At 58.4% G+C, this 24,919-nt stretch overlaps 2 protein-coding genes across 2 annotated transcripts; one reads left to right on the top strand and one right to left on the bottom strand.

The window, feature by feature from the left end:
- On the top strand, positions 1,519-16,526 carry INPPL1 (inositol polyphosphate phosphatase like 1). The gene is made up of 29 exons (XM_018059408.1): positions 1,519-1,608; positions 2,413-2,814; positions 5,585-5,648; positions 5,740-5,890; positions 6,126-6,246; positions 6,477-6,617; positions 6,863-6,956; positions 7,064-7,153; positions 7,324-7,422; positions 7,535-7,685; positions 7,776-7,882; positions 8,203-8,305; positions 8,386-8,582; positions 8,873-8,990; positions 9,570-9,666; positions 9,960-10,098; positions 10,214-10,313; positions 10,412-10,500; positions 10,734-10,815; positions 10,948-11,037; positions 11,573-11,686; positions 11,824-11,912; positions 12,329-12,416; positions 12,509-12,664; positions 12,908-12,986; positions 13,079-13,219; positions 14,532-15,204; positions 15,455-15,588; positions 15,694-16,526. Exons 2-29 carry the CDS (start codon positions 2,618-2,620, stop codon positions 15,782-15,784), a joined length of 3,795 nt encoding a protein of 1,264 aa, XP_017914897.1. The 5' UTR covers positions 1,519-1,608; positions 2,413-2,617; the 3' UTR covers positions 15,785-16,526.
- On the bottom strand, positions 16,737-21,326 carry PHOX2A (paired like homeobox 2a). The gene is made up of 3 exons (XM_018059409.1): positions 20,932-21,326; positions 18,563-18,750; positions 16,737-17,641 (listed from the first exon to the last, which is right to left on the bottom strand). Exons 1-3 carry the CDS (start codon positions 21,146-21,148, stop codon positions 17,192-17,194), a joined length of 855 nt encoding a protein of 284 aa, XP_017914898.1. The 5' UTR covers positions 21,149-21,326; the 3' UTR covers positions 16,737-17,191.

Raw genomic sequence — 24,919 nt, 5'->3', positions numbered from 1 at the left:
CAGAGGAAGGCCTTTTCCCCAGGTTCTGTGCTCCCTTCTGCTGCTACGGGAAAACTGGGGATTGGAGTCCAGGTGTGTGTGTGTGTGAACAAATTCACCCATGATACTGACTGAAGGGGCAGAGTTGGGGCTTGGCACCTCAGAGAAAAGGGCAGTCTGTGAGGTTCCTGCAGAGCAAACACTGCAGATTCTAGCCCTAGTTAAGCCCTGCTGAGTCCTGGAAGCCTGGCTGGAAGAGGGGTGGAAACTCTTAGGGCTTCTCAGAGGCGGGAACTATCCCTAACACCTTTGTCCCCTCCAGGATTGGTAGGTGTGCCTCTCCTGGATGACTGCTCTGCTGTTACACAGCCCCCAGAACTGGGCCTCAGTTTACCTCAGGGTCTCCAGCTTCCCCTTGGAGGAAACCTTTGTCTCCACATCCCAACCACAGTTATCCTCAGAGAGGCGCAGGTACCTGCAGGTACCTGAATGAGAACTCCAGGCAGGTGGTGTCATCAACTTGAAACTAGAAGCCAGGAGTGAAGACTCAGTCTAGGTCTCTCTCGCCTCCTCATAACAGGAGGTAACTGAAGGGGGAAGTTGGCCACAGATTAGAGGACGAGTAATTGGGTTATTGGAGAGGTCTTGAGACACTGTTTCGCGTGTGGGTGGGTCTCAGTCATTACGTTTTTCTAGCCTGGAAGGCCCTACCGACCCCTCTCCACGTCCCTGATTTTGCTCCAGGTGGGTAAAGTCACTGTATATTTGAAACAGAGAAAGGAACTCGTTGAAATTGACCCAGACACAGATTCTATTCAGCAAAGTGGAAGTTCCCAGGTTAAAGGGGATTCTCTGACAGTGGCCTGAGTTGGCGGCAATGGGAAGCAGGCGGGAGGCCTGTGCCTTTAAGGATCCAGGGGGCGGAGGGGCGGGGCAGGAAGCGGACTCCCAGGAGACGCCGCCACCGGCTAGGTCTTTTTTTGGGGAGGGGCGGGCCAGACCCTGCTAAGAGCGGCTGACCTTTCCGGGCGGCCCAGGGGCCCTCCCTCTCCTGGTGGGAGGGGAAGAGGCCAGGGGACGACGGAGCGAACCCGGTCTAGGGAGCTCCGGGCTCCGCGTCCCGCCCACAAAGGCTCAAGTTTGTTGACTTGGAGGGAGTAGCTGGGGCGGGGGCGGGTGCTAATAATACCCATTCGTTCCGTCGCCGCGCTTTACAGTTTACACAGCTGTCATCTTCGTTACTCCTTAATTAATAATAAAAATAGCCGCCTTTCGGGAGCGCCCACTGGATGCCGGGCCCCGTGCCGAGAGCTTTACAAGCACAGTCCCGTGGACTCTGCCCTCAAAACGTTATCCCCATTTTACAGAGCCGGAAGGCGAGGCTCGGAGAGGCGCCGTGACCTGCCCGAGGTCAATCGGCCGGTCAGCAGCTCTGGGATCAAGGCGCTGGGCCCGGGCGAGGCGGGGCGCGCGGGTGCTACCCCCGGCTCCGCGGGGAGCCGCGGGGGCGGAGCGGCGGGCGGGGCGGAAGGCGAGGGGGGTGCGGCGGCGGAGGATGGCCATCTTAAGTGGCCGCTGAGAGTCCAGGGCCGCTTCCCCGGGGAAGGGGGCTTCGGAGCAGCCCAGGAGGTGGGAGTCTGAGTACGGCAGCCGAGGCTCTAGGGAGAGGTCGGGAGTCCGAGGGGCTGAGGGAACTTTCTTCTGTATGGGCAAAGGGAGGCCTGCTCTCTTGACTGCTGAGCCCCTCAAGGCCGGGGCCTGCGGGTATGGGGGATGGTGCCAGGGAACTTGGCCGAGAGGGGGAAGGGCTCTGCCTGGGCTGAGAGGGGCTGCCAGGGACGGTGCTTGGGGATTCGAGGACACTGGAGCTCTTCTGGGGGTTTGTGAGGGATCCCCCCACGGGAGTTGGACCCAGTAGAGTTTGAGGGCTCAGGTCTAAGGGGCTGGATTTCAAGGGAGTTGGGGGTGATGGGGAGAGGGGACGGCAGGAGGTTCATCATGGGATCCTTTGCAGATTTTGGTAACTCGATCCTACGAGTCTGTAGGGAGTCCGAATGGAAAGGATTTGAGGGTGGGATCAAACGTTTATGGAAGTTGGGGGGTCGTATAATTGCCAGTGTAGAAGGAAGGGGTCGGGATCCCGAAGTGTCGGGCGCAGGATGGGGGGGACTTGGGCTTCGATGCGGGGGTTAGGAGCTGGATCTCCTCTGGTGATGGCGGGGCAGATCATGTGGGGTTTGAGAGGCCTTGGGATTTGGGGGGTCCTGGGTCCTGCGGGATGCAAAGGGCAACTTCCCCATGGGGAAGAGGGTGGGGGCAGGGGCGGGCCGGGCCTCGGGCCGAGCGGTGGGGGTGGGGGCCGGCCGCCCGGCACCGCGCTCCGCTCCTGCCCCTCCCCCGCCGCCTCTGAACAAACTTTTCTTTCTCTTCAAGTTGAGGCCGGCGCTGCTGGCGGCGTCGGCTGCGCGGCAAACCCGGCGGCAAGCGCGGCGGAACGCGGAGCTCCGATCTCCGGGTCGGCTTCGCCGGCGGATCCTTAGCCCCGGGACCCGGGCCCGGTCCTAGCCTCAGCCCCGAGCGTCCCGGGGCGGATGGCGCGGGCCGGTGGGCGCGAGAGGCGCTGAGCCCTGCGCGGGCCATGGCCTCCGCGTGCGGGGCGCCGGGCCCGGGGGGTGCCGGGCCGGGGGCCGCTTTGGGCAGCCCAGCCCCCGCCTGGTACCACCGCGACCTGAGCCGCGCCGCCGCCGAGGAGCTGCTGGCCCGGGCAGGCCGCGATGGCAGCTTCCTGGTCCGAGACAGTGAGAGCGTGGCGGGAGCCTTTGCTCTCTGCGTCCTGTGAGTGGGGCCGGGGCTCCAATCGGGCGGGGGCACGGCCCGGGCTTCCTTGAGTGTTGTGGGGGTAGGGCCTGGGACGGTGGGACGCCAGCGCCCCCCAGAGTGAGGACCTTGGCTTTCTGCTGGACTTAAGGAAGGATGCAGGGAGCACTTCCTTCCTGCTGTGTGTCTGGTGGCAGAGTATGTGGGGTCCTGCTGCCCCGGGTGGCTGTAATTGGGGAAAATGCAAGGAGTCTCTGGTAGACCGGGTCAGGCATCCTCCAGGCAGGCGTGAGGGTGTGCATTCCACGGTTGTGTACATTTGTGTTTATGTAGGGATCAGGTATCTGACAAGGAGCCGGGGCCAGAGGAACTGATGGCCTGTGTGAGGGGATGCCCAGCAGCTTCCTTATGGGGACTTTCTGAATCCCAGAACTGAGACTGGGGCCTGCCTGGATATGTATGACTGGGTCTGGGGGGCAGGGTAGTGTGGAGGAGAAGGGGAGGGAAGGCTGTATGTGGCCATGTCATTATTTCATGAATCAGTGGGTGAGTGTGTGTGCTCTAGCTCTTGGGAATGCGGCTGCCCTAGGCCTGAGCTGTAGGTGCTGAGTGTGGGGCTAGACTTGGCAGCTCTCCGAGTGGGCCTGGTTTTGTGCCTCTACCCATCAACCATGTGTGGCGGTGGTGTTGGGTGGGTTTGCACTTTCGGTTTTGGAATCTTCCTGAGCTGCAGCGCAGCCCCCCCCACCCCCGCAGATCAGCCACTGGGTGGGCTCCTGTAGGCCTCTGGAGTGGGAGGTAGTGAGTGGGAAGCTGTGGCACTGCTTTGTTTAGCTCTAGTTATGTTGCTCAGCCCCATGAGCCCTCCCAAGTCCCTATCCTTGTGTCTCTTTCCCCTCTGTTCTCCTCACATCTTTGGGGGTACACTGGTCTAGGCCAGGGGTTTTCAGTTGGGGTTGATTTTACCCCTCAGGATAGTTGGCAGAGATATTTTTGATTGTCACAACTGGGATCATGCTGCCTGCTCCTAGTGCGCAGAAGCCAGGGATGCTGTTCGACAGCACTCAGGACCGCCCCTCACAATAGAAGAATGTGGTCCATAATGTTAGTGGTGCTGAGGTTGAGGAACCCTGGCCTAGACGGTGGACCTGAAGAGCAAGGGGCTTATGTCCCTTGAGTTTCAGCTTATGTCCCACGTCTGAGGCCCAAGAGGGGAGACTGACGAGGGACAGCCTGGGCAGATGAACATCTTAAGAGTCCTGCATACCAGCCCCCTATGAGGCATACCCGCTAATTAGGGAGGGGAGGGAGGCAGGTGCTAGGTCAGCTGTTGAGTGGGAGGGGGACAGCTGGGCCTGTGTCTGGATGAGGAACATTATTGTCCCAGGAGGGAAAAATTCTGGCTCCATTACCAGGGAGGGGCTGGGTGGGGTGGGGGTCTGTCTGTGTGGGGGGGCTTCAGCTTTACCAGCTGACTCTGGTTACTCCCTGCATCTCAGGAACCTAGAGGTGGGTGATCAGAAGCATACTTGCTTACCTGTACGTGACACCTATGTGTACAGGGGAAACAAAGACACACCCCTGCCCCTGTAGTCACAGGCAATCCAACAAGCAGGCCAGGATACAAGTCCTGGTCTCCGTCCTGACTCTAAATGCTAGCTTGGCCTCTTCCTTTGTGGCCTTAGGCAAATTGCTTTTCATCTTTGAGCCTCGGTTTCCTTTTCTGGAGAATGGGGATAATAATAATAATATCTTCCTTAAAGTGTGAGGATTAAATTAGATCATGTCTGTAGGACATTGAGTACCTGGCTTGTCACAGAGACAGGACACAGTTAATGGGATGCTATTATTGTTATAAACACAGACCCACAATCCACAAACCAACACATCCAGTCACACACAGATACCCACACAGTTTGTGCCCAGTGGTTAGGAAAGTCCCCAAAAGGAGTTTACCTGAGAGGAGAGGGTGGCCCTGTGCCCAGGGTATAGGGTCTCCTCAAGTAGACGTTTGATCCTCTCTAGTGCCAGTACCCACCTACTGCCCCACACATGGTCCAGGTGACTCCCTTGGGCAAGCCTGCCTGGAGGCGTGGCTGTAGAGAGATCCTCCGCCCCCACCGAGCGCGGGCTGTACCATTTGGACCAGGCTCAGCTGTCACCTGCTCAGCTGTTGCTGCCATCTGTCAGCACCCCTCGTGCCCCTCCTCAGCTTGGGGCTCCTAGAGGCCCAGGTCCCCCACAGCAGGCCCCCATGTGTCCTCCCAATTTCCTGGTGTCTGAGGAAGGGGAAGGAAATCCCTAGGGTGGTATCCCCACATCCCCTCAGCAAGACTGCTTCAGACAGCAGACCCACACAACCAGTGTAAACACAGGCAGCAGACACACGTGTGATAGCACGTCACCCATGCACGCAGATGAGTTACCCAGGCTTCTGAGGACTCTTACTCTGGCGGGGGCCTCAGACTAGTACCACAGCCCAGAGGGTCTGTTTAGACAGCTGCAGAAGCCACAAAAGAGCTGCCTGTTGCTTCCCTGGCCTTGCAGTGGGTGTGGAGCATATGTAGGTCTGGGGTGGGGTCTGGTCATTCCTGCTCTGCTTAGCACCAGCAGGATAGAGTGGACAGGCCCCATCATTAACCCTGTGCAGCCTGGGTAGACAGTTTCAGGGAAACGTAGCCAAGGGGCCCCGGGGGCTGGGCCCACTGGTTGGCAGGAGGAAGGGATGCCTTGGGACTTAGATGCCATCCTGGGGGAGACAGATTTGGACCCCCTGCTTTGCTGTCAGGTATCAGAAGCATGTGCACACATACCGAATTCTACCTGACGGAGAAGATTTCCTGGCTGTGCAGGTAGGAGCTTGGACCCTGACCCCGTCCTTGATTCTAGCCTAAGTTTGGGGACCAGGTGACTGACCCTTCTCCCACTCTTGCTGGCCTGCAGACCTCGCAGGGTGTTCCAGTGCGACGCTTCCAGACCCTGGGGGAGCTCATCAGCCTGTATGCCCAGCCCAACCAGGGCCTGGTGTGTGCCCTGCTGCTGCCCGTGGAGCGGGAGCGAGAGCCGGACCCGCCGGATGACCGTGATGCCTCAGGTGCTGCCTGGGTGCCATGTAACTTCCCTGCCCCTCACCGGACATCCCCTGTGACTTCCCACCCCATCTTCTCAACCTGCCTCCTCTGAAGCCCCCTGCCACTCTTCCTGGTGCCTGGGCCATTTATTCCCTTCCATGGAAGTCCCTGACAGCCATGGTGCCCACCCCCCGCCCTACCCCCCACTTCACGGAGAGCAGGAGGCTCATACCGCTGCCTCCTGGCTCCTGTCCACAGATGGGGAGGATGAGAAGCCCCCACTGCCCCCGCGCTCTGGCTCTACCAGCATTTCTGCCCCCCTGGGGCCCAGCAGCCCCCCAGCAGCCCCTGAGACCCCCACAACTCCAGCTGCTGAGAGGTGAGACCCCCCAATCCCTCCTGAGCAGGCAGTCCTTGTCTTTTCTGAGAACCATGTCCTCAACAAAGGTGGGAAGACCTTTAAGGCACCCCCTCCCCGACCCCCAGGAGGCAGACACCCTGGTCTGTTGCACTCTCATTGCCACTTGTACCGTCTCCTCTAGGGAGGGGGTGGGGGGTGCTAGGACAGTATCAGCGGTCCTCCACTGACCTCTTAACCCCTCCCCCAAGTGCTCCCAATGGGCTGAGCACTGTCTCGCACGAGTACCTGAAAGGTAGCTACGGGCTGGACCTGGAGGCCGTGCGGGGCGGAGCCAGCAACCTGCCACACCTCACCCGCACCCTTGCCACCTCATGCCGGAGGCTGCACAGGTACCTGGGGCACCCAGCACCATGCGCTCCACCCTTACCTCATACCTGTCCTCTCCCACCCGCTTGCTACGCAGATGCCCTGACCTTTGACTTCTGGCTCAGTACAGAGAGCCTGCTGTTGCCTCCTGACTTTTCCTCACCTGAACCCTTGTATCCTCATGGTGGCAGCTGAAACCCCTACACACTCAGCCCCTTTTCCCTGTACCTGGGTCAGAGTGGGGAGTTCTGACCTAGTGTCTCCATAGTGAGGTGGACAAGGTCCTGTCAGGTCTGGAGATCCTGTCCAAGGTGTTTGACCAGCAGAGCTCACCCATGGTGACCCGCCTTTTGCAGCAGCAGGTGGGACTGTGGAGAGACCTCTGGGGAGTGGATTTGTGTTCTGGGACTGGGCGAGGGGCCTCCTGCTAGGTGGTCTCATGGACAAACCTCATTCTTTTTCCCTGCAGAACCCACCACAGACCGGGGAGCAGGAATTAGAGAGCCTGGTGCTGAAGCTGTCAGTGCTGAAGGATTTCCTGTCAGGCATCCAGAAGAAGGTGCCCTGACTCCTGACCTCTGACCCCTGATCCCCTCACCTGGCCACTTGCCTTGTCTTGATCTGAACCCTGAATCTATAGTTCAGCAGTGACACCAACATCAGCGGTGGCCCTCCCTGCCCCTGCCCTCAGCAAGGCTCCTGACCTCGCCCTGCCCTTGCCCCCTCCAGGCCCTGAAGGCCCTGCAGGACATGAGTTCCACAGCTCCCCCGGCCCCACTGCAGCCATCCACACGTAAGGCCAAGACCATCCCTGTGCAGGCCTTTGAGGTACATAGCGGGGGGTGGGGGGATATTCCAGGGCAGAGAGCGGGTGGAGGTGAAGAGGGTGTTACCTACTCCCCAGGTCTTTTCAGCAACACCCCCACTTCCTGGCCTTCAGGTGAAGCTGGATGTGACCCTGGGTGACCTGACCAAGATCGGGAAGTCACAGAAGTTCACGCTGAGTGTGGACGTGGAGGGTGGGCGGCTGGTGCTGCTGCGGAGGCAGCGGGACTCACAGGAGGACTGGACAACCTTCACACATGATCGCAGTGAGCCAGGGCCCAACCCAAGATGGGCAGCAGGGTGGGCCCCCTGGGTCTGTGGGCACAGGGTGGTGTGACTCATTCTCCATCCCCTAGTCCGTCAGCTCATTAAGTCCCAGCGGGTCCAGAACAAGCTGGGCGTCGTGTTTGAGAAGGAGAAGGACCGGACGCAGCGCAAGGACTTCATCTTCGTCAGCGCCCGGGTGAGCAGCACATGGGCCTGGCCACCGGGGGCTGCAGGGGTCCCTGCCAGATGGGAGGAAAGAGAGGTCATCCCTCACGGGGCAGGCAGTTATGATGGGGTGGAGAGTATGTGTACTGAGAGTGGGCGGCCCAAGGGTGGGCTGATAATCATTCAGTGAACATTTACTGAGCACTTGCTGTATACTTGAGGAGTGAGTGTGTGGTGGTGAGCCAGAGGTGTGTCCCTGTCCTTGAGGGACAGGCCACCTAGCAGGGTAGGCCCGTGGAAGGGGACTTCCTGGCTGCCCACCTGTGCCTGACTGACAGCTGTCCCCTGCAGAAGCGTGAGGCCTTCTGCCAGCTCCTGCAGCTCATGAAGAACAAGCACTCCAAGCAGGACGAGCCCGACATGATCTCCATCTTCATAGGCACCTGGAACATGGGTCAGGCCTGCGGAGGGACTGGGGTGGGAGAGGAAAGGCCCCAGGCAGGGGCCTGACTTCCCCGTCCCCTCCACCTCCAGGAAGTGTACCGCCTCCGAAAACTGTGACATCTTGGTTCACATCGAAGGGTCTGGGGAAGACCCTGGATGAGGTCACGGTGACCATACCCCATGACATCTATGTTTTTGGGACCCAGGAGAACTCAGTGGGCGATCGCGAGTGGCTGGACCTGCTCCGCGGGGGCCTCAAGGAGCTCACGGATCTGGATTACCGCCCGGTGAGGGGATGTTGTCTTGTCTAGCCCCTCTCCCCACACACTGGCTGGCTCCCCACAGCTTGACTGGCTCTCCTTCTGGTTCCTGGGAATATCTTTTAGGAAGTCTACCCTGAGTCCTTTATGGTGTAGGAAGGCCACTCTTTCTGGTCCCTCAGGAAAAGGTGTGGCAGGCCTTCTTACCTTGTGATTTCCAGAACCGTCTATAGTGTGGGCTGGGCAGGGTGAGGGTGAAGGGAGATGGGGACAGTGGCCCAGCCTGGGACAGGGGTGACCCTGCACCCTCTCCCCAGATTGCTATGCAGTCTCTGTGGAACATCAAGGTGGCCGTGCTGGTCAAGCCAGAGCACGAGAACCGCATCAGCCACGTCAGTACGTCCAGCGTGAAGACCGGCATTGCCAATACCCTGGGTGAGGAGAGAGGGTGGGGTCCCTCTGGCCACTCCTCCTGCTTCCTTTCCAGCCAGGGTCCAGGGTCTCCTATCTATAGAACTCTTTGAACTTTGCAAAGCATGTTCATATTCTAAATGTCTTCCAGCCTCACCAGGAGGCATGGCCAGGATAATTATCTCCATTTCATAGATGATAAAACTCGAGCCCAGGTGGTCAAGTGAGCTGTCCAAGGTTACACAGGCTAGTATACGATAGAGCCTGGCACCAGCATAGTGCCCAGGTCTCCCTGTTTGCAGTCCACTGCTACCTCAGGATAGATTGTGCTCAGTGTCTGCAAAGCCTTGCCCCTTCACCACTGGGGTCCCTGTGATCTCTGGGGACTCTGCTTTCACATGCAGACAGACTCAGACCATCCAGATGGGGCTGCAAGTGCCCGGTGTGGACCCCAGAGAAGGCGTGGTTGTGTATGCAGGGAACTGCCTGCCTTACGGCACGTAGGGGAGTCGGGAGGATCTTTGCAGTGCTGCTTCAGCAGGTGGGGGGTAAAGTTGGGAGCCCACCGAGGGTGCCCCAGGCATTCTTCTGTTGCCCTGACAGGAAACAAGGGGGCCGTGGGTGTCTCCTTCATGTTCAATGGCACCTCGTTTGGCTTTGTGAATTGTCACCTCACCTCGGGAAATGAGAAGACTGCCCGGTGAGGGAGTGCCTTCCCAGTCATCTCTTTAGCCTTATCCTCTATTCCCGAGAGCTATTCCCTCTCCCATATTCTAGTCCACAACCCTCCTACATCCCTGTCCCCCAGGGCCTCCTTCCTTACCTCAACTCAGGACCCCTCTGTCTGTCCCTGATTTTGACCTTGTCCCCAGCTCCTTCCTCTGTCCCCAGGGACCCTGATCTCTGCCCTGTCCCCAACCCCAGCCAGAGACTTCTTATCTCCATGTCTGTCCCTGACATCTGACCCTGGAGCTCCCCCTACCCCCACCACAGGCGGAACCAGAACTACCTGGACATCCTGCGGCTACTCACACTGGGCGATCGGCAGCTCAGTGCCTTTGATATATCTCTGCGTTTCACTCACCTTTTCTGGTTCGGGGACCTCAACTACCGCCTGGACATGGATATACAGGTGTGAGCAGGGCCCAGTGGGTGGCGGGTGGGGAGGCTGGGCTGGGGCCCAGGTGGGCTCTCACCTCTAGCTTGAAAGGGCAAGGCCCCAGCTTTTATGTCCCCTCTCCCCTCAGGAGATCCTGAACTACATCAGCAGGAAGGAGTTTGAGCCCCTGCTCAGGGTGGACCAGCTCAACTTGGAGCGGGAAAAGCACAAGGTCTTCCTTCGATTCAGTGAGTATGGGCGTGGTAGCGGCAGTCCCTGAGGCTAGGGTCCTTGTGGTATCCCTGGGTCTTCAGGGCCCTGACCCCTCCATCCCTGCCTTTCCTAGGTGAGGAGGAGATCTCCTTCCCACCCACCTACCGCTATGAGCGGGGTTCCCGGGACACGTATGCCTGGCACAAGCAGAAGCCAACTGGGGTGAGCGAGGAGAATGGGTTAGGCCCGGGGAGACCCCCCAGGACTGTGAAGAATCAAGAGTGTGTGTGGGGTCAAGCCTCTGCACTTACCATTCCAGCCTCTATGGCCCATTGAGGCCTCAGGGGTGTTCCTGGGTGTTGGAGGTGGATGTCGGACCCAGTGTGGTAGGGGCATGGGCCTCAGCTAAGCAACCCCCAACTGACCCCTCACCACACTGCTGTCCCCTGCCCCAGGTCCGGACCAACGTGCCTTCATGGTGTGACCGGATTCTCTGGAAATCCTATCCCGAGACCCACATCATCTGCAATTCCTACGGTCAGAGCCTCCCGGACAGGGTGATGGGTGATCCCGGGTGGTCCTTGACCTGACTCTGCCTTGGCTTTGGGAATCGGGAGCAGGAAGTAAGGAGCTTTCCGCTGAGCCCCCATTCCTACTCCCCTCCCCCAGGTTGCACGGATGACATTGTCACCAGTGACCACTCCCCCGTGTTTGGGACGTTTGAGGTTGGAGTTACCTCTCAGTTCATCTCCAAGAAAGGTGGCTATTCTGGCTGTGCTGTGGGCACGGCATCCATCTGGGTGGGTGCAGGTGTAGCCTGGGGGGTGTACACAGCTTTGAAAATATCTGAGTGTGTGTGTGGGTGGGTGTGTAGGGGCGGGCACATACATGCATGTGCAGGAATGTGTCTGAATATGTGATGTGTAAAGGTGTCTGTGTTCCTGAGTCATCGTGGGAGGTATATGCCCGTGAGCAGGTGTGTGCGTATGAAGGTAATTGTGTACATGTTTCTGCCTGCCTGGGGCTCCTTGTGTACCTGTGTGCCTAGTGGCGTGGTGGATTGTTGGCGGGCATATCCTGCAGGCACTCCGGTTCCCGGCCCCTTCTCGGATGGTCTCTCATTCTTGGGCTTTGGGGTCTCCCTGGGCTGCTTGGGATGGAGGAGGCCCCTCCTGGCCTTCCCCCCTGCTCTGCCAGGGCTCCAGATTCCCTGCCCCAGTGCTCAGTCTCTGTGTCCTGTTCCTTCTGCCACCCTCTCAGCCCTCCTGTCTGCATTCCTCCCTTTGCCCCTCAGGGCTCTCAAAGACCTCAGACCAGGCCTACATCGAGTTTGAGAGCATTGAGGCCATTGTGAAGACGGCCAGCCGCACCAAGTTCTTCATCGAGTTCTACTCTACCTGTCTGGAGGGTCTGAGGCGGAGCCCAGGGCTGGGTGTGGGCCATGGGGGATGGAGGCCTGAGGTGCCCAGAGTGGGCAGCCCCCTAGTTAGGGGGGGAGGGAAGCTGAGAGGTGGCACTCAGTTGGGTGTCCCCTTCCCCCTCCAGAGTATAAGAAGAGCTTTGAAAATGATGCCCAGAGCAGTGACAACATCAACTTCCTCAAGGTGCAGTGGTCCTCACGCCAGTTGCCCACGGTGAGGCTTGGGGGTGAGGGCACCGAGGGAAGTGCAGCCAAACGCCAGCTGGAGCCTGCCTGGGAGGGTGGGAAGAGCCCATGGCATGGGCTTGTGCGTGGAGTGGGCATGAGTGAGGACGAAGGCATGTGCTTTATTTGCGGGGGGACGGGGTCTGGAGACCAGGTTGCAGTTCATTCATTTGTTCCATAAATACTTCTCAGCTTCACTAAACATCAGATGCTGTGTTGGCCATTGTTGATGCAGAAAATCAATTAGTTACAGGGCTCTTGAGTGCTCTGAAAGGCCCATGGAAATCTTTCTTTCAGGTGGATGGGAGTAAGCACAGACAAGCTTGAGGGTGGGATGAGCCAGAGCCATGGCAGGAAGTGGGGTGCGGGGGTGCTTTATTCCTCACTGGGCCTCTCTGCTCCCAGCTCAACCCCATTCTGGCTGATATCGAGTACCTGCAAGACCAGCACCTCCTGCTCACAGTCAAGTCCATGGACGGCTACGAATCCTATGGTGAGGGCAGAGGGGGGCCGAGAGGCACAGGAAGCTGGACAGGGCCCTAGGAAGGCTTGCCAATTTGCTGGTCTGTTCCATCTGCCCTTCAGGGGAGTGCGTGGTGGCGCTCAAGTCAATGATTGGCAGCACAGCCCAGCAGTTCCTGACCTTCCTGTCCCACCGTGGCGAGGAGACAGGCAACATCCGTGGCTCCATGAAGGTGCGGGTGCCCACAGAGCGCCTGGGCACCCGTGAGCGACTCTATGGTGGGGGCTCCATTGGGAGGGGTGTGGGGCATACAGTGGGGCGGTGCGGGCAGGTCTAGGAGAGGAGGACCAGGGCTGTGGGGTGGGCGTTGGAATCCCTGGAACATTTGGCAGTTGTACAGCCAGGTCTGGGGGGTGGGCCTGCCCTGGGGAGTAGCTGGGAAGGGGCTAGCTAGCCCGTGGGTGTCTATGAGGTGCAGGACCCCAGGTCCCTTCTAAGTCTCCTTTCCCTTCCTCTCCCAGAGTGGATCAGCATTGATAAGGACGAGGCAGGAGCAAAGAGCAAAGCCCCCTCTGTGTCCCGAGGCAGCCAGGATCCCCGGTGAGCTGGGGCTCTGTGGGGAGTCATGAAGGGGTGCCTGGGGACTTGTGGCCAGCCCCTGCTTCATCTCCCTCCCCTGTGTACCCTGACAGGTCAGGAAGCCGCAAGCCAGCCTCCACAGAGGCCTCCTGCCCACTGTCCAAGTTATTTGAAGAACCAGAGAAGCCACCACCAACTGGGAGGCCCCCAGCCCCACCCCGAGCTGCTCCCAGGGAGGAGCCCTTGACTCCCAGGTGAGAGAAGGAAACTGTCATTCCCATCCTTTATTCATCCTGATCCATCACTGTGCGTGGCTCTCAGGGTTGGCCTGGGGATCATCCTCTGGTTGGGTCTCTGTGGGGCCCTATGCCCGTGGCCACTGGCCAGCCAGGCCTCCTGACGGTGTGGTTCTCTGAGTCAAAGGGAGCACAGTCAGCCCCTCCTCTCACTTCTATCTTAAAAAATAGACTTAGAAATGGTTTCTGCAACAGCTCCCTTAGATACTTAACTTGAGCCTTCTGTTTGGAGAAGGCCTGTGTCTCAGCACAAGTTGCCCTGGGGCATTCTATGGAACACTGTCCTACAAGATGCCCCACTGGAAACGGCTTGTTGTCAAATGAGTTTGGGAAATTGTTGTTGCTAGATTCTTTTCTTAGATATTCCCAGTGCACAATAGTATCAGCAAAAGCTCTGAGCTTGTGGACAGGAAGGAAATCCTTTTTCAGCTGTGTTGAATATAGTTTCCCAAACTTAATGGGCCAGGAAACTTTTCCATGCAATAACTATTAATATCCTGGGGAACTACAGTTGACCCTTGAACATGGCAGGGGTTAGGGGTGTATAACTCATAGTCATCCCTCTGGATCCTCAGTTCCTGTTTATCTGAAGTTCCACATGGATTCAACAAATGTGGCTCATATATCGTGCAGTACCGTAGTAGTGAAAAAAAAATCTGCATAGAGTTGGACCCGTGTAGTTCAAGCCCATGTTGTTTAAGGGTCAAGGTCAAGTATAGGGTTCCGTGGATCATACTTTGGGAAAGTGAGGCTTGCTTTTTAATTATATCCAGTTGTCATTTGAACATAAATAAAAACTCCTGGTGCATTTTCAGTCATCTTCAGCTGTTATCAGTCACTTTGGTTTTATCTTCAGCCTTGAGTAAAACTAACCTGAATCCTTGAGTAAGATTCCTCAGTAGACTGGCCTCAGATGTCTCCAGGGCTTTCCACATCTGGCTGGTCATTCTCATTGAAGGCTTTTATTGCCCTGCCTTCTGGCCTCTGTTTTCACCCATTTTACAGCTTTTACAGTTACAAAATCAAAAAAAGGTCGGAGACTCTTAGTGAGTGAGGCAAGGAAGATTGGGGGTTATCCAGTTGTCTCCCCAGTTTTAGAGTTGAGGACACAAAGGTGCAGAGAGGGAAGGTGACGTGCCTACGGTCACACGCAAGTCTAGGGGTGGGGGCTTACATCTCCTGACTCCCCACCCGGTGCTCCTTCCACTGCATCCCCTGCCCTTCTCTCCTTTGATTCTGGGCCCTGATTTTATTCTGCTCCCAAACCCAGGTTGAAACCAGAGGGGGCTCCAGAGCCGGAAGGGGTGGTGGCCCCCCCACCCAAGAACAGCTTCAATAACCCTGCCTACTACGTCCTTGAAGGGGTGCCACATCAGCTGCTGCCCCCGGAGCCACCCTCACCTGCCAGGGCTCCTGTCCCACCTGCCACCAAGAACAAAGTGGCCATCACAGTGCCTGCCCCACAGCTTGGGCGCCACAGGGCTCCTCGTGCAGGAGAGGGGAGCTCATCAGATGAGGACTCCGGGGGCACACTGCCCCCTCCAGACTTTCCACCACCACCACTGCCAGATTCGGCCATCTTCCTGCCCCCTAGCCTGGATCCTCTGCCAGGGCCAGTGATCCGGGGCCGCAGTGGGGTTGAGACTCGTGGCCCACCACCTCCCAAGGCCCATCCAAGACCCCCGCTCCCGCCAGGCCCCTCACCCACCAGCACTTTCCTGGGGGAGGTAGCCAGTGGGGATGATCGCTCCTGCTCAGTGCTGCAAATGGCCAAGACACTGAGTGAGGTGGACTATGCTCCCGCCGGGCCTGGCCGAGCCATGCTCCTGCCAGGCCCCCTGGAGCTACAGCCGCCCCGGGGGCTGCCCTCGGACTACGGCCGGCCTCTCAGCTTCCCTCCGCCTCGCATCCGAGAGAGCATCCAGGAGGACCTGGCAGAAGAGGTGTGTGGGCCAAGGGTGGCTGTGTGCCTGCAGAGTGTGCCTGCCCGCGGTGGAGGCATCCCTTCACTGTTCAGCACTCTGGAGTCCTCTGCCTTGCGCTGGGCACTGGGGAGCTGAAGGTTACAAGCAGCAGCCCCTTGCTCTGCCTCTCTCCCCACCCCAGAGCACGTGGCAGAATATGGCTGTCTGCAAGTCCTTTTGTGGGTGCAGGCCCCCTCAGTGCTCCCTCTAACCTGCTCTGTTCCCTTAGGCTCCGTGCCCGCAGGTCGGGCGGGCTGGCGGGCTGGGTGAGGCAGGCATGGGAGCCTGGCTGAGAGCCATCGGCTTGGAACGCTATGAGGAGGGACTGGTGCACAATGGCTGGGACGACCTGGAGTTTCTCAGGTGGGGGCGGGGCTGGAAGTGGATGGGGTGGGGCTGGGCTTGGGGGTGAAGCTAGGGGCTCTCTGGACCGCCTGGCCTTTCTCCCAGCATCTCTTACCCTTACAGCGACATCACTGAAGAAGATCTGGAGGAAGCTGGGGTGCAGGACCCGGCTCACAAGCGCCTCCTTCTGGACACCCTGCAGCTCAGCAAGTGACCGCGGTGGCATTTTGAAGCTGCGAACTGAGCGCCAAACCCGCCCTTGAAGGCCCAGCCAGAGCCCTGGAGTTTAAGAGTTATAAGGGGTCGGGGCAGTACTTTTCTGCCTATTTATTGGGGACCTGTGTTCCCTACTGCCCAGTCATTTGCCCAATCATTGTCCTAATTAGGACATCCTACTCCTCACCTTTTAGAGCCAGGGCTGCGGAGGTCAGTTGCCATGGTTACCGAGGAGCTCGGTTTTTCTGGTGCTGTCCTCCCTTTCTGGGCCACTCCTCCAGCCCCAGGGGGGCCATGGGGTCCATATGGGTACGTCTTGGGTTCCCACTTTCACTGTTGTTCCTGCTGCCCTCCACCCAGCCTGGACCACTGGTGGAGGGGCTCAGCTGGGACTTCTCCCAACCCCCGCTCAGGGGTGTCCGTCCGGCAATGAAGGAATAGCCCGAGGAGAATCGGGCTGGGGTTTATTTAAGCTTTTCTGTGTGGGTTTAGGGAGGGCGGGCACTTTAATGTTATTGGGGCTGGTCTGGGTAGGGGCAAAGAATCTTGGCCCCAAAGCGCCAGTTTGCTTAGTTTTGTCTCCCGGTCTATACCACCTGCGCTGCAGCTGTGTGGCAGCTGGGGGTTCCTTGCTGGTCATAAGGGGAACTGGGCTCTTGCAGGCAGCCTATCCCCTTCATGGGTACCGAAGGGTTCCAGTGTGATGTCAATAAATTAAGTTTTATTTGGATTGAGCAAAACTCACCTCAATAAATTACAAGTTTTTCAAAGAAAAGAACAGCAACAACAACAAAAAAGACAGGAAAGAGGAAGCCCTCTGTCCCGATGCCCTGGCAGCTCTGCTCATCTCAGGGCCTCCCCTCTGTGCCTGACTGGCTGAGGATGGGTGGGGAGGAGTGAGGGACAAAACAGCGGTGGAACCCTTTGTGCCTGTCATTATCCCAATGATGACCAGCCTTTGTACCGGTGGGGTCAGTGTGGGTGGGCCCAAGGGCTGGGGCAGCAGGCTGGTCACCAAGCCAAGGGAAGACCCAGCCAGCTGCAGAGGCAGGGAAGGAAGCCGGGCTGTTCCATCTGGGGATTCACCTTTGAGCACTGTTGGGGCAGGCATTGTTTGATCCCCTTTTCAAAGAGAGCCAGGCTAGAAGCCGAGGCTCAGCTCTCCTGGAGGAGAGCTCTCCCAGTGAAAAGTACCCGCCCCCACCTCCACCCCCACCCCCACCTTGCGGAATGGGGGTGGGTGAAGACAAGAGTAGCCCTGGCTTGGTCTCCGAAGCTGGGGAGGGCAAACGGAGGGGTCAGACACAGTGGGAGTGGGGCCATCAGGCAGACCTGGGGTGGGAAGGGGTTGTCAGGCCCTGGAGGGGCAGGGGTAGGCAGGCCCGGAGCCTCTGGAGGCCAGCGGCTAGAAGAGATTGGTTTTCAGGGCCGGGCCGGGCTTCCGGTGAAAGGAGGACAGAACCCCCGAGAAGGGCCCGGGCCCGGGTTCCGCCGGCTGCCAGGCCTTAAGCAGCTCCGCCGCGCCCGCGCCTGGCCCGCCGCCCCCACCGCCCGCCACGCCGGCCCACAACGGGCCCTTGAGCTGCTGTGGCCCCGGCCCAGGTCCGGGCCCGGAGCCCAGGGCGGCGGGCAGCGGGCTGGGGCTCAGGCGCGGGCTGGCCAGGCCGGGCGCGGGCGGCGGCGGCAGCGACGCGGTGCTGTCGGGCGTGGGGCTGCACGTGGACTCCTTGGAGTCGTCGTCCTCGGACGAGCAGCGCGCCTCACCCTTTTTGGCTCCCGCCGCGCCCGCCGCACCCTTGGCGCTGGCAGCACGCTCCTGTTTGCGGAACTTGGCCCGGCGGTTCTGGAACCAGACCTGCGGGCACAGGGACCGGTCAGCCCGGGGCCGCCAGGCGCGAGTGAAACCTCCGTCCGGAAGGGGCCCGGTCGCGATTACTACCAACCAGCCTTCCGAGTCTTGGCCCCTCGGCCCTCCACCACTGCTCGCTGGCCTCCTCATCTCTCGCCTCACTCCCCTGCTCCACTGGTCCCTTCCCCCAGGTCCTCAGCGTCTTCCCCTTGGGATCGCACCCGCATACCCCGCCGCCTCCCGGGGTTCTCTGCCTCTTGGGCCGGACTCGGTCTTCGCTCTCCTCGTCTCCCAAAGCCCTTGCCCCAGTTCCTCCCTACAAGAAGCCCAGGGCTGTGGAGAGCGGGTTAGGGTACTTGGGAAACCTTTTGTTCAGGGTCTTCAGTAAATGCGCTCCAGCTGAACATCTGAACTCAGATTTATAAGATCGACAAAAGTCTGTTTCGACCCAGCTCCTGCGCCTACCCTGTACCCCGGGCGTTCCAGGCTCAGAGGTTTCACAGCTGAAGAGGGGGCCTGGAGGCGCTGGCAGGCTTTCCCCCTGTTCGGCCTCTTTTGGCCCCGAGGCCACCTGGAGTTGACCCTCTACCCACTCGTCCTCCATCCTGGCTTCCCAAGCATCACTCTGCAGTGCTCAGCCCTACCCGGGAGACTGAGGGGAAATCGTGACGCTGAATAGCTCCGTTCTGCCGAAGGCCTCAGGCCCCTTCTGCCCGCCGCCTGCCTCCCGGGGCTGCCGGTCCTCTCCTGCCCTGTCACCGCCAGCCCGCGCCCTGGCCCCTGGCCCTAGCTCTCTGCCAGCAGGCTGCACTCGCCGGCTGCCCAAGTGAGGCCCCTCTGTCCCGCGGACTCCCAGGTGTCAGACACTAATTTCCCGCCCCGCTCCGCGCGCGCGCACGCTCCCCGCACACATCCGCGAAAACACACCTGCACGCGAGCCTCCGTGAGGTCGATCTTGAGGGCCAGCTCCTCGCGCGTGTAAATGTCGGGGTAGTGAGTCTCGGCGAAGACGCGTTCCAGCTCCTTCAGCTGCGCGCTGGTGAACGTGGTGCGGATGCGCCGCTGCTTGCGCTTCTCGTGCAGGCCCGACGGCTCCGGGAAGAACTTGTAGGGCACTACAGATGTGTGCGGGAGGGGGAATCAACGAGGGTGGGGACGTGAGGAGCCGAGCCCGGCCCGCTGGGTTCTGCGCCTGAGGGATCGCTTACGGTCCCCTGCCCCTGACCTGGCCCCTGGGCTTGGCCCTCTCAATCTGAGATCGCTTCATCACCGCTGGATTAGAGCCGGCAGGGATGAAGGCGGGCAGGGCGCGGGGAGACCTGGGACCCAAAAGCTGCAGCGAGGGAACCACAAATCTGATCCTCTGGTCAAGACTCTTGACTTGTCGCTGCCCCTCGCAGGGCTCCTTCCAACTCCCACCAGTCTACCCACCCCTGTGACCCTCAGCATGTCTCTCCCTCAGTCGACCTGACTTCTGATCCTGTTCTACCCTTCCTAGCCTGGGCTGTCTGTGAGGTCTCACCAACATCCTGTCTCTCCAATAACCTGTCTCATGGACTGCAGCTGGGTGACTGAGACTCTCCTGCCTAGGTCTACCTTCAGCCCTGCCACGGACTCTCTGGCGTTTAAAAACTTGGCCATCTTCACCCTGCATCCTTCTCCCCAGACCTCATTTCCTCAGCCCCATTTCACATCCCATTCTCCTCCAGGTGTCCCCCTCTCCTCTTCCTCATCTCTCTCCATCCTCATCGACCTGCAATTTTCCCCTTCTGGACCATTCTTCTCTTTGTGCCCATTGTGAAGGGTCATTTCTCCCCTCCCAGCTTCCTCCATCTTCTCTTTGCCCTTCTTCTTCCTCCCAGGCACCTCCTTCCGTCTACCAGCTCCTCCAAAAACCAGCTCCAACCCTACCCATCACTCTTTCTGTCCAATCTCCTATCTGCCCCTTCTGCTTCCCATTGCTCCACAGACAGCACTTCTGATACTACCTCCCCATTCTTGTCTCCAGCCCCTGTTTAGGTCTCCCCATTCTCCAGAGATCTCCATTATCCTTATCTTTGTCATGTCTCCCTAGTTCTCTATCTCCCCTAATCCTGTCTCCAACACCCCATGCCTATCCTCATCTTCCTCATCTGTTTTCAGTCTTCCCAGGTCCCCATCTCCCATAATTCCTGTCCACATCATCTGGTATTTATTTCATCGCCCCAGCCCTGGGTCCCCACTTCTCCCACGGACTCTGATCTTTCCATCTCTGCTCAATCTTTGTGTATCTGTCCCCGTCTTCCTCATCTCAGACTTCCAGCTTTCCGGGGCCCATCTCCCCTTTTTCTGTTTCTAGCTCCACAGTCCCCATGTGCATATGACCCCAAGTACCCAATCTCCCTATCCCTGTCCCAGTTTGACTCCAGTTTCTCCCTGGTTCTCATTTCTCCAAGCTCAGGTCTCTCTCACTATCCCTCCCCATCACACAGGTCCCAATCTTCTACTGAGTCCTGTGGTCCCAGGAAGGAAGGAAATGAGATTGGGTGGGGCAGCTTGGACTCTAACTGGAGAGATGAGGGTGGCTAAGAGCCTTCATAAGGTTGAAGGTTCAGTTAGAGACTTGGATGAAGGAGGCTTGGGCATCTCATGGGGCTGCTTCTAGGTTCTGCAGGGCTCTAGCTGGGAAAATCTCCAGGGGAATGGAGAAACAAAAGTGGCTTAATGACCTGAGCATCCTTTTCTTCTGGCCACAGAATGGGTTTCAGTGGTGCAAGAGGGTTTGGGCACATGTAGGATGGGTTCGAAACCAGGCAGTAGGGGCTTGATGGTGCTGGAGCTCTAGGAAGGCTCCCAGCTGGGCAGCTCATCAGCTGCCAGGGCCCATGCTGGGGCCGGGCATGAAATAGCGTGGTGATGATAAGGATGGGCGGTCTGATTGGCCTGAGCTGGGAACAATCTTCCAAGGATACAGGGTATGGAGAGGTTTGGTGGTCAATCGTTGCATGTGGGCAGGGGAGGGCCTGGTGAAGAGTCTGGGGCTAGACCGGGGATCTGTTTATTTCCTTGACCTGAAGAGCACAGGATAGGGATACAGCGGCGAGAAAGAGGAACAGGAAGGATGAGAGGGTGGGGCTCAACTCTGCCTAGGGAACCTCCTCTTACTCAAGAGGCTGTAGGTCCCGCGGGAAGTTGGAGGATCTGGCTAGGGCAGAGATTGTGCGGCTGTGGGGGACCGTCGCAACCACTTGCCGAGTGGGCAGGGGCTGGAGGTGCCGTAGGATTTGCAGGGAGGGTTGGACCAGGGCTGGGCTCACCTGCCGAGTAGGGCGCAGGCTGATGGTCCCGTAGAGCGCCAAGCGCGCAGTTGGAGGAGCCGAGCGCGGGGCAGGGAGGCCCGGCCGCGGGGAAGGCGGGTCGCAAGGGACTGTACTGGAAGCCGCCGGGCTGGCTGCAGGCGCCGAAGTCGCCGTAGGCGGACGCCTCCATGGCCGCCACGCACGAGTCGTACGAATTGAGGTAGGAGTAGTCCATCGGCCCGGGGGGCGGGGGCGGGGGCCGGGCCTGGCCGGGTCGGAGTCTGGGTCCCAGGCCGGGTTGGGGTCAAAATGGGATTTGGAGCGTCAGGCGCTGAGGACCCGAGGCCAGTTCTGAGCGCCCGCGAGACCGCCCGCCCCGTCGCGGCCGCGCTCCGCTTTGGTGCAACGCAAGTGCAGCCCAGCCCGGCCCGCGCGCCTTTTAACGCGCAGGACCCCGCGGAGGGGGTGGGGCGGGGCGAGCTCGTCGAGGCGGGGCCTGGACGGCCAAGACCCCGCCCCCAGTCTCCCCGACCCCCCCACCCAAAGGGTCGCCGCCGCCTTCTTAGGGCTCGAGAGATGCAGGGCAGGCTGCCCGGGCCCCATCCCTAGAGTCCCCATCCCGCCCCAGTCCGGACCAGACCTTCAGTCTATGCATTGTGCCAGGCCGTAGGGTCCCGACCCCTTTCCCTGGCCTCCCCACCTGCGGCCCCGCAGAAGGGAGGGGAAACAGGCCTGGCGGCGCTTGTGTGAAGAAGTTAATTCAATTCGTCCAGTTAACCGAGTTATTCTGATTCAGTCCCTCGGCCCCGCCCCCGTCAAGGTCCTATCCCGGAGGGGACCACGGAGGCGGCTCAGGAGGGCGTATGGCGACAAGAACGAGAAAGAGATGGGACCTGGGATGGGGATAGAGGATGTGGATGAAGAGAGGAGACAGAGTCGGAGACAGGGAGAGAAAGGGACAGAAACAGTGATGGAGAAAGATGGAGAAAGGAATAAGAGATAAGGGTTCACAGAGACAAGGATGAGACATGGAGGAGAGAGCTAGATTGGGGGCGGGGCGGGGGAAGCAGAAGGGAGACAAGAACAGAGGTGGCGACCAAGGTGAAACATGTACAAGAGGAAGGTGAGGATGGAGTTGGGGAGAAGGCAGGGAGACGAAGGAGACAAAGATAACAGAGAGACAGAGGGGATGGAGAAAGCGAGGGAGGCAGGCATGGAGACAGAAGCCACATGAACGAGACACGGTCGGAAACAAGGATTGCAATGGAGATCAAGAGAGAGATGAGACAAAACAGGGCCGTGATAGTGAGACAGACACACAGAGGGTGAGTCTCAGTGACACAAGGCCAGGGACAGACACAGCGGAGGAACAGAAGCTAAGGAGCAGAGAGAAAGAGCGTTTGGAGAGCTGAGACCCACCAGCTGGAGTGCCTGGCGGGCAGAAGGATTCCTGTGAAGGCACCACCTGAAGCTGCTGAGGGGGAGGGCTGCCTCTATCCTGACTTGTGCCCTGCACCTTCAAGGCCCAGCCTGCCCCTCCCCTCCCCCAGGTCCCATAGCTCAGTCCCTCCCCCTATTGCTGCGGGTGTAAACTTCTGGTTCCCAGCACCCCGGGCACAGAGTATATGTGTATCTGGCTATGTGTGTGTTCAAGGTCAAGACCAGGCAGTAACCAAACAACCCCTTCACTCTCAGCTTCTACCCCCTCCTCCAGAGGCCTTTTTCTTTTTTCAGGAAAACCACCTAGATTCAGTCTGGACCTGGCCACAGTGTTCTCCACAGACTTGGCCGTTGGCCTCCACACTGTGGGGCCATAGGATACAGAATCTTTTCCAGGAGAACAGAACAGAGAACTCTTCAACCCCTGCAGCTCACCGGAGAAGGATCTGGCAGCTTCCTCACCCAGCCCCTAGCCTCCTGCACCCAGTGTTGGCAGATCCCGCCAATGAGCAAGTGGAGACCCAGCAAGAAGGCAAGGAAGTGGCAGCCCTTTGGTACCAGCCAGAGTCCTAGGGGAATGAGAGAAGGGCTCCCTAGTTCCCTCCCCACTAGCTTAGTTACACAGTGGGGAGCAGGCCCACCCTCAGGTCATCCACTTCCCCGGCCACTCATTCTTTAACACCTATCCCCCATTTCTATACTGCTGCTTGTAGGGGGCTTGAGGTGTTTTCTCTAATTACTTTTTAGAAGGTCTAAACTAAAACTGACTCAGAATGTTCTTTCTGCCCGTGTGGGAGGTGCACCTTGACCCAGGGAACCAAAGGATCTCAGAATCGGAAATCAGACAGTGCCACTGCTCTCTTCCCTAGAACTTCTGTGGCTCTCCGCTGTCCTCAGGATCAACTCCAAGCTCTCACTCTGGCCCACAAGGTCCTCCATGCCAGTGCTCCAGCCTGCTTCCCCCTCACTGTGGTTTTCTTTGCAGCCCTCACACATTGATCTTTTAGCTCAGAGTTGTCTCCGGTTGGAATGTTCATTCCAGTCTCCTCTCCACCATGTTCCCTTCCCCGTCCCTTACCCTCACACACAAAAAAATTAAAAATAAAAAAACCCAAAACCTGGGAGACACTTGTTTGTCATTAGGTCTCAGCTTAGATGGCACCGCTTCCTGGAAGCCTTCCCTGATATCCCTAGACTAGGTTGGGTGTTCTGTAGTACCTCCTTCTCTTGGTTACTCACCTTGCTGAAGCATTTGCGGTAAAGTGCAAGGTGTAGGGCAGAACTGGGTCCTCATGTTGATCACTGCCCTGGAGCCCTCCCTCCCACAGTGGCTAGCACATCACGGTACTATCAGAGGTCTTCCCATATCTGTTTGTTGAATGATTCATGAAGGTGAGGCTGAACTCTTTGTGCTGGGGAGTCCTGCCTTGTGTCCAGGAAAGGAATCCCATCCTGGACTCCCACTCCCCACTCTTTGAAAAGGGATCACCCTCCCTTCTTCATCCGCTCACTCCCCAAGGACAGGAAACTTCCTCCCTCTGGCCAGCCTTCTGCCTGGGAGAAAGCCCTTCCTCGACTGAGGAATTTTCAAGGGGCCATATCCCTTCCACAAGGACAAAGTGGAAGCAAAGGGGCAACTGAGGCTTGTGTGCAGGGACCAGCAGGGATGCAAGGCCCTGGTTCCATCTGCCTCTGTTTCCATGATCCATCCCTGTCTTGTCTACTCTTTGGTCATGGAGCCATTAAGTTCCTTTTTCCCTCTAAACCGACTTAAGTTGGGCTTCTGACACAGCCAAGAGCTCTGACCAATATAATCTGTAAATGCTTGACACCTTTACAGGGAATCAAACAAATGGCTGTGGTGATTGGAAGTTTTGTGGTAACGTGCCTGTTGCTGGCTCAGCTGGGCAAAAGCTGCTCTTCTCCCGACTCAGGACTCTGGAGCTGGAGGCTTCTGTCTCTGCAAGGAGCCGTTTGTGCTGAGGCTGGCACTGACACTGAGGTGAAATCCAAGAAAATGTTTGAACCCTGTCTGTTGTTGGGTTCAGGTGTTTCAGATGGTGTAGGTGGGGCAACTTTGGAGGCCAGGCTGCGTGTGTGTGAGATATGGGGACACCCACGAGGGCTTCCTGAGAGTTCAGCATAAAAGGAGACAGGTAGAATGGGCTGGGCTCTGCAAGGGCCTCAAAACAGAGAGGCTAGTGGTTGTGATCTGATGTGGACGCTCATTCTAACTGAGACCTTCCTCCCCCAAATGTGTGCACTCTTGAGGAAATAAAAATGCTCTGACATGAAACATTGTCCCAGCAACCCCTGGCAAAGCCTCCTCGCTGAGCATGCCTTCACTTCCATAGCTGATGATGGGTTCTGGATCACTGGGTTCCAGCTCTGGCACTGCCACTTTCAAGCTGGATGACAGAGGGAGTTACTCAGCCTCTCTGTGCCTTACTTCTCTCATCTGTAACCTGGTTTACTTTAATGATTTAGTGAATTAAAATATCTGAAGTGTTTGGATAGTGCCTGGCACACAGTAACCATTAAATAAGTTAGCCACCACCACCACCAC

This window comes from Capra hircus, chromosome 15 (genome assembly GCF_001704415.2).
Source record: "Capra hircus breed San Clemente chromosome 15, ASM170441v1, whole genome shotgun sequence".
NCBI classification, from domain to species: domain Eukaryota; kingdom Metazoa; phylum Chordata; class Mammalia; order Artiodactyla; family Bovidae; genus Capra; species Capra hircus.
Note: the sequence above shows the minus strand (reverse complement) of the source record. Positions and strands in the feature narration are given on the sequence as shown.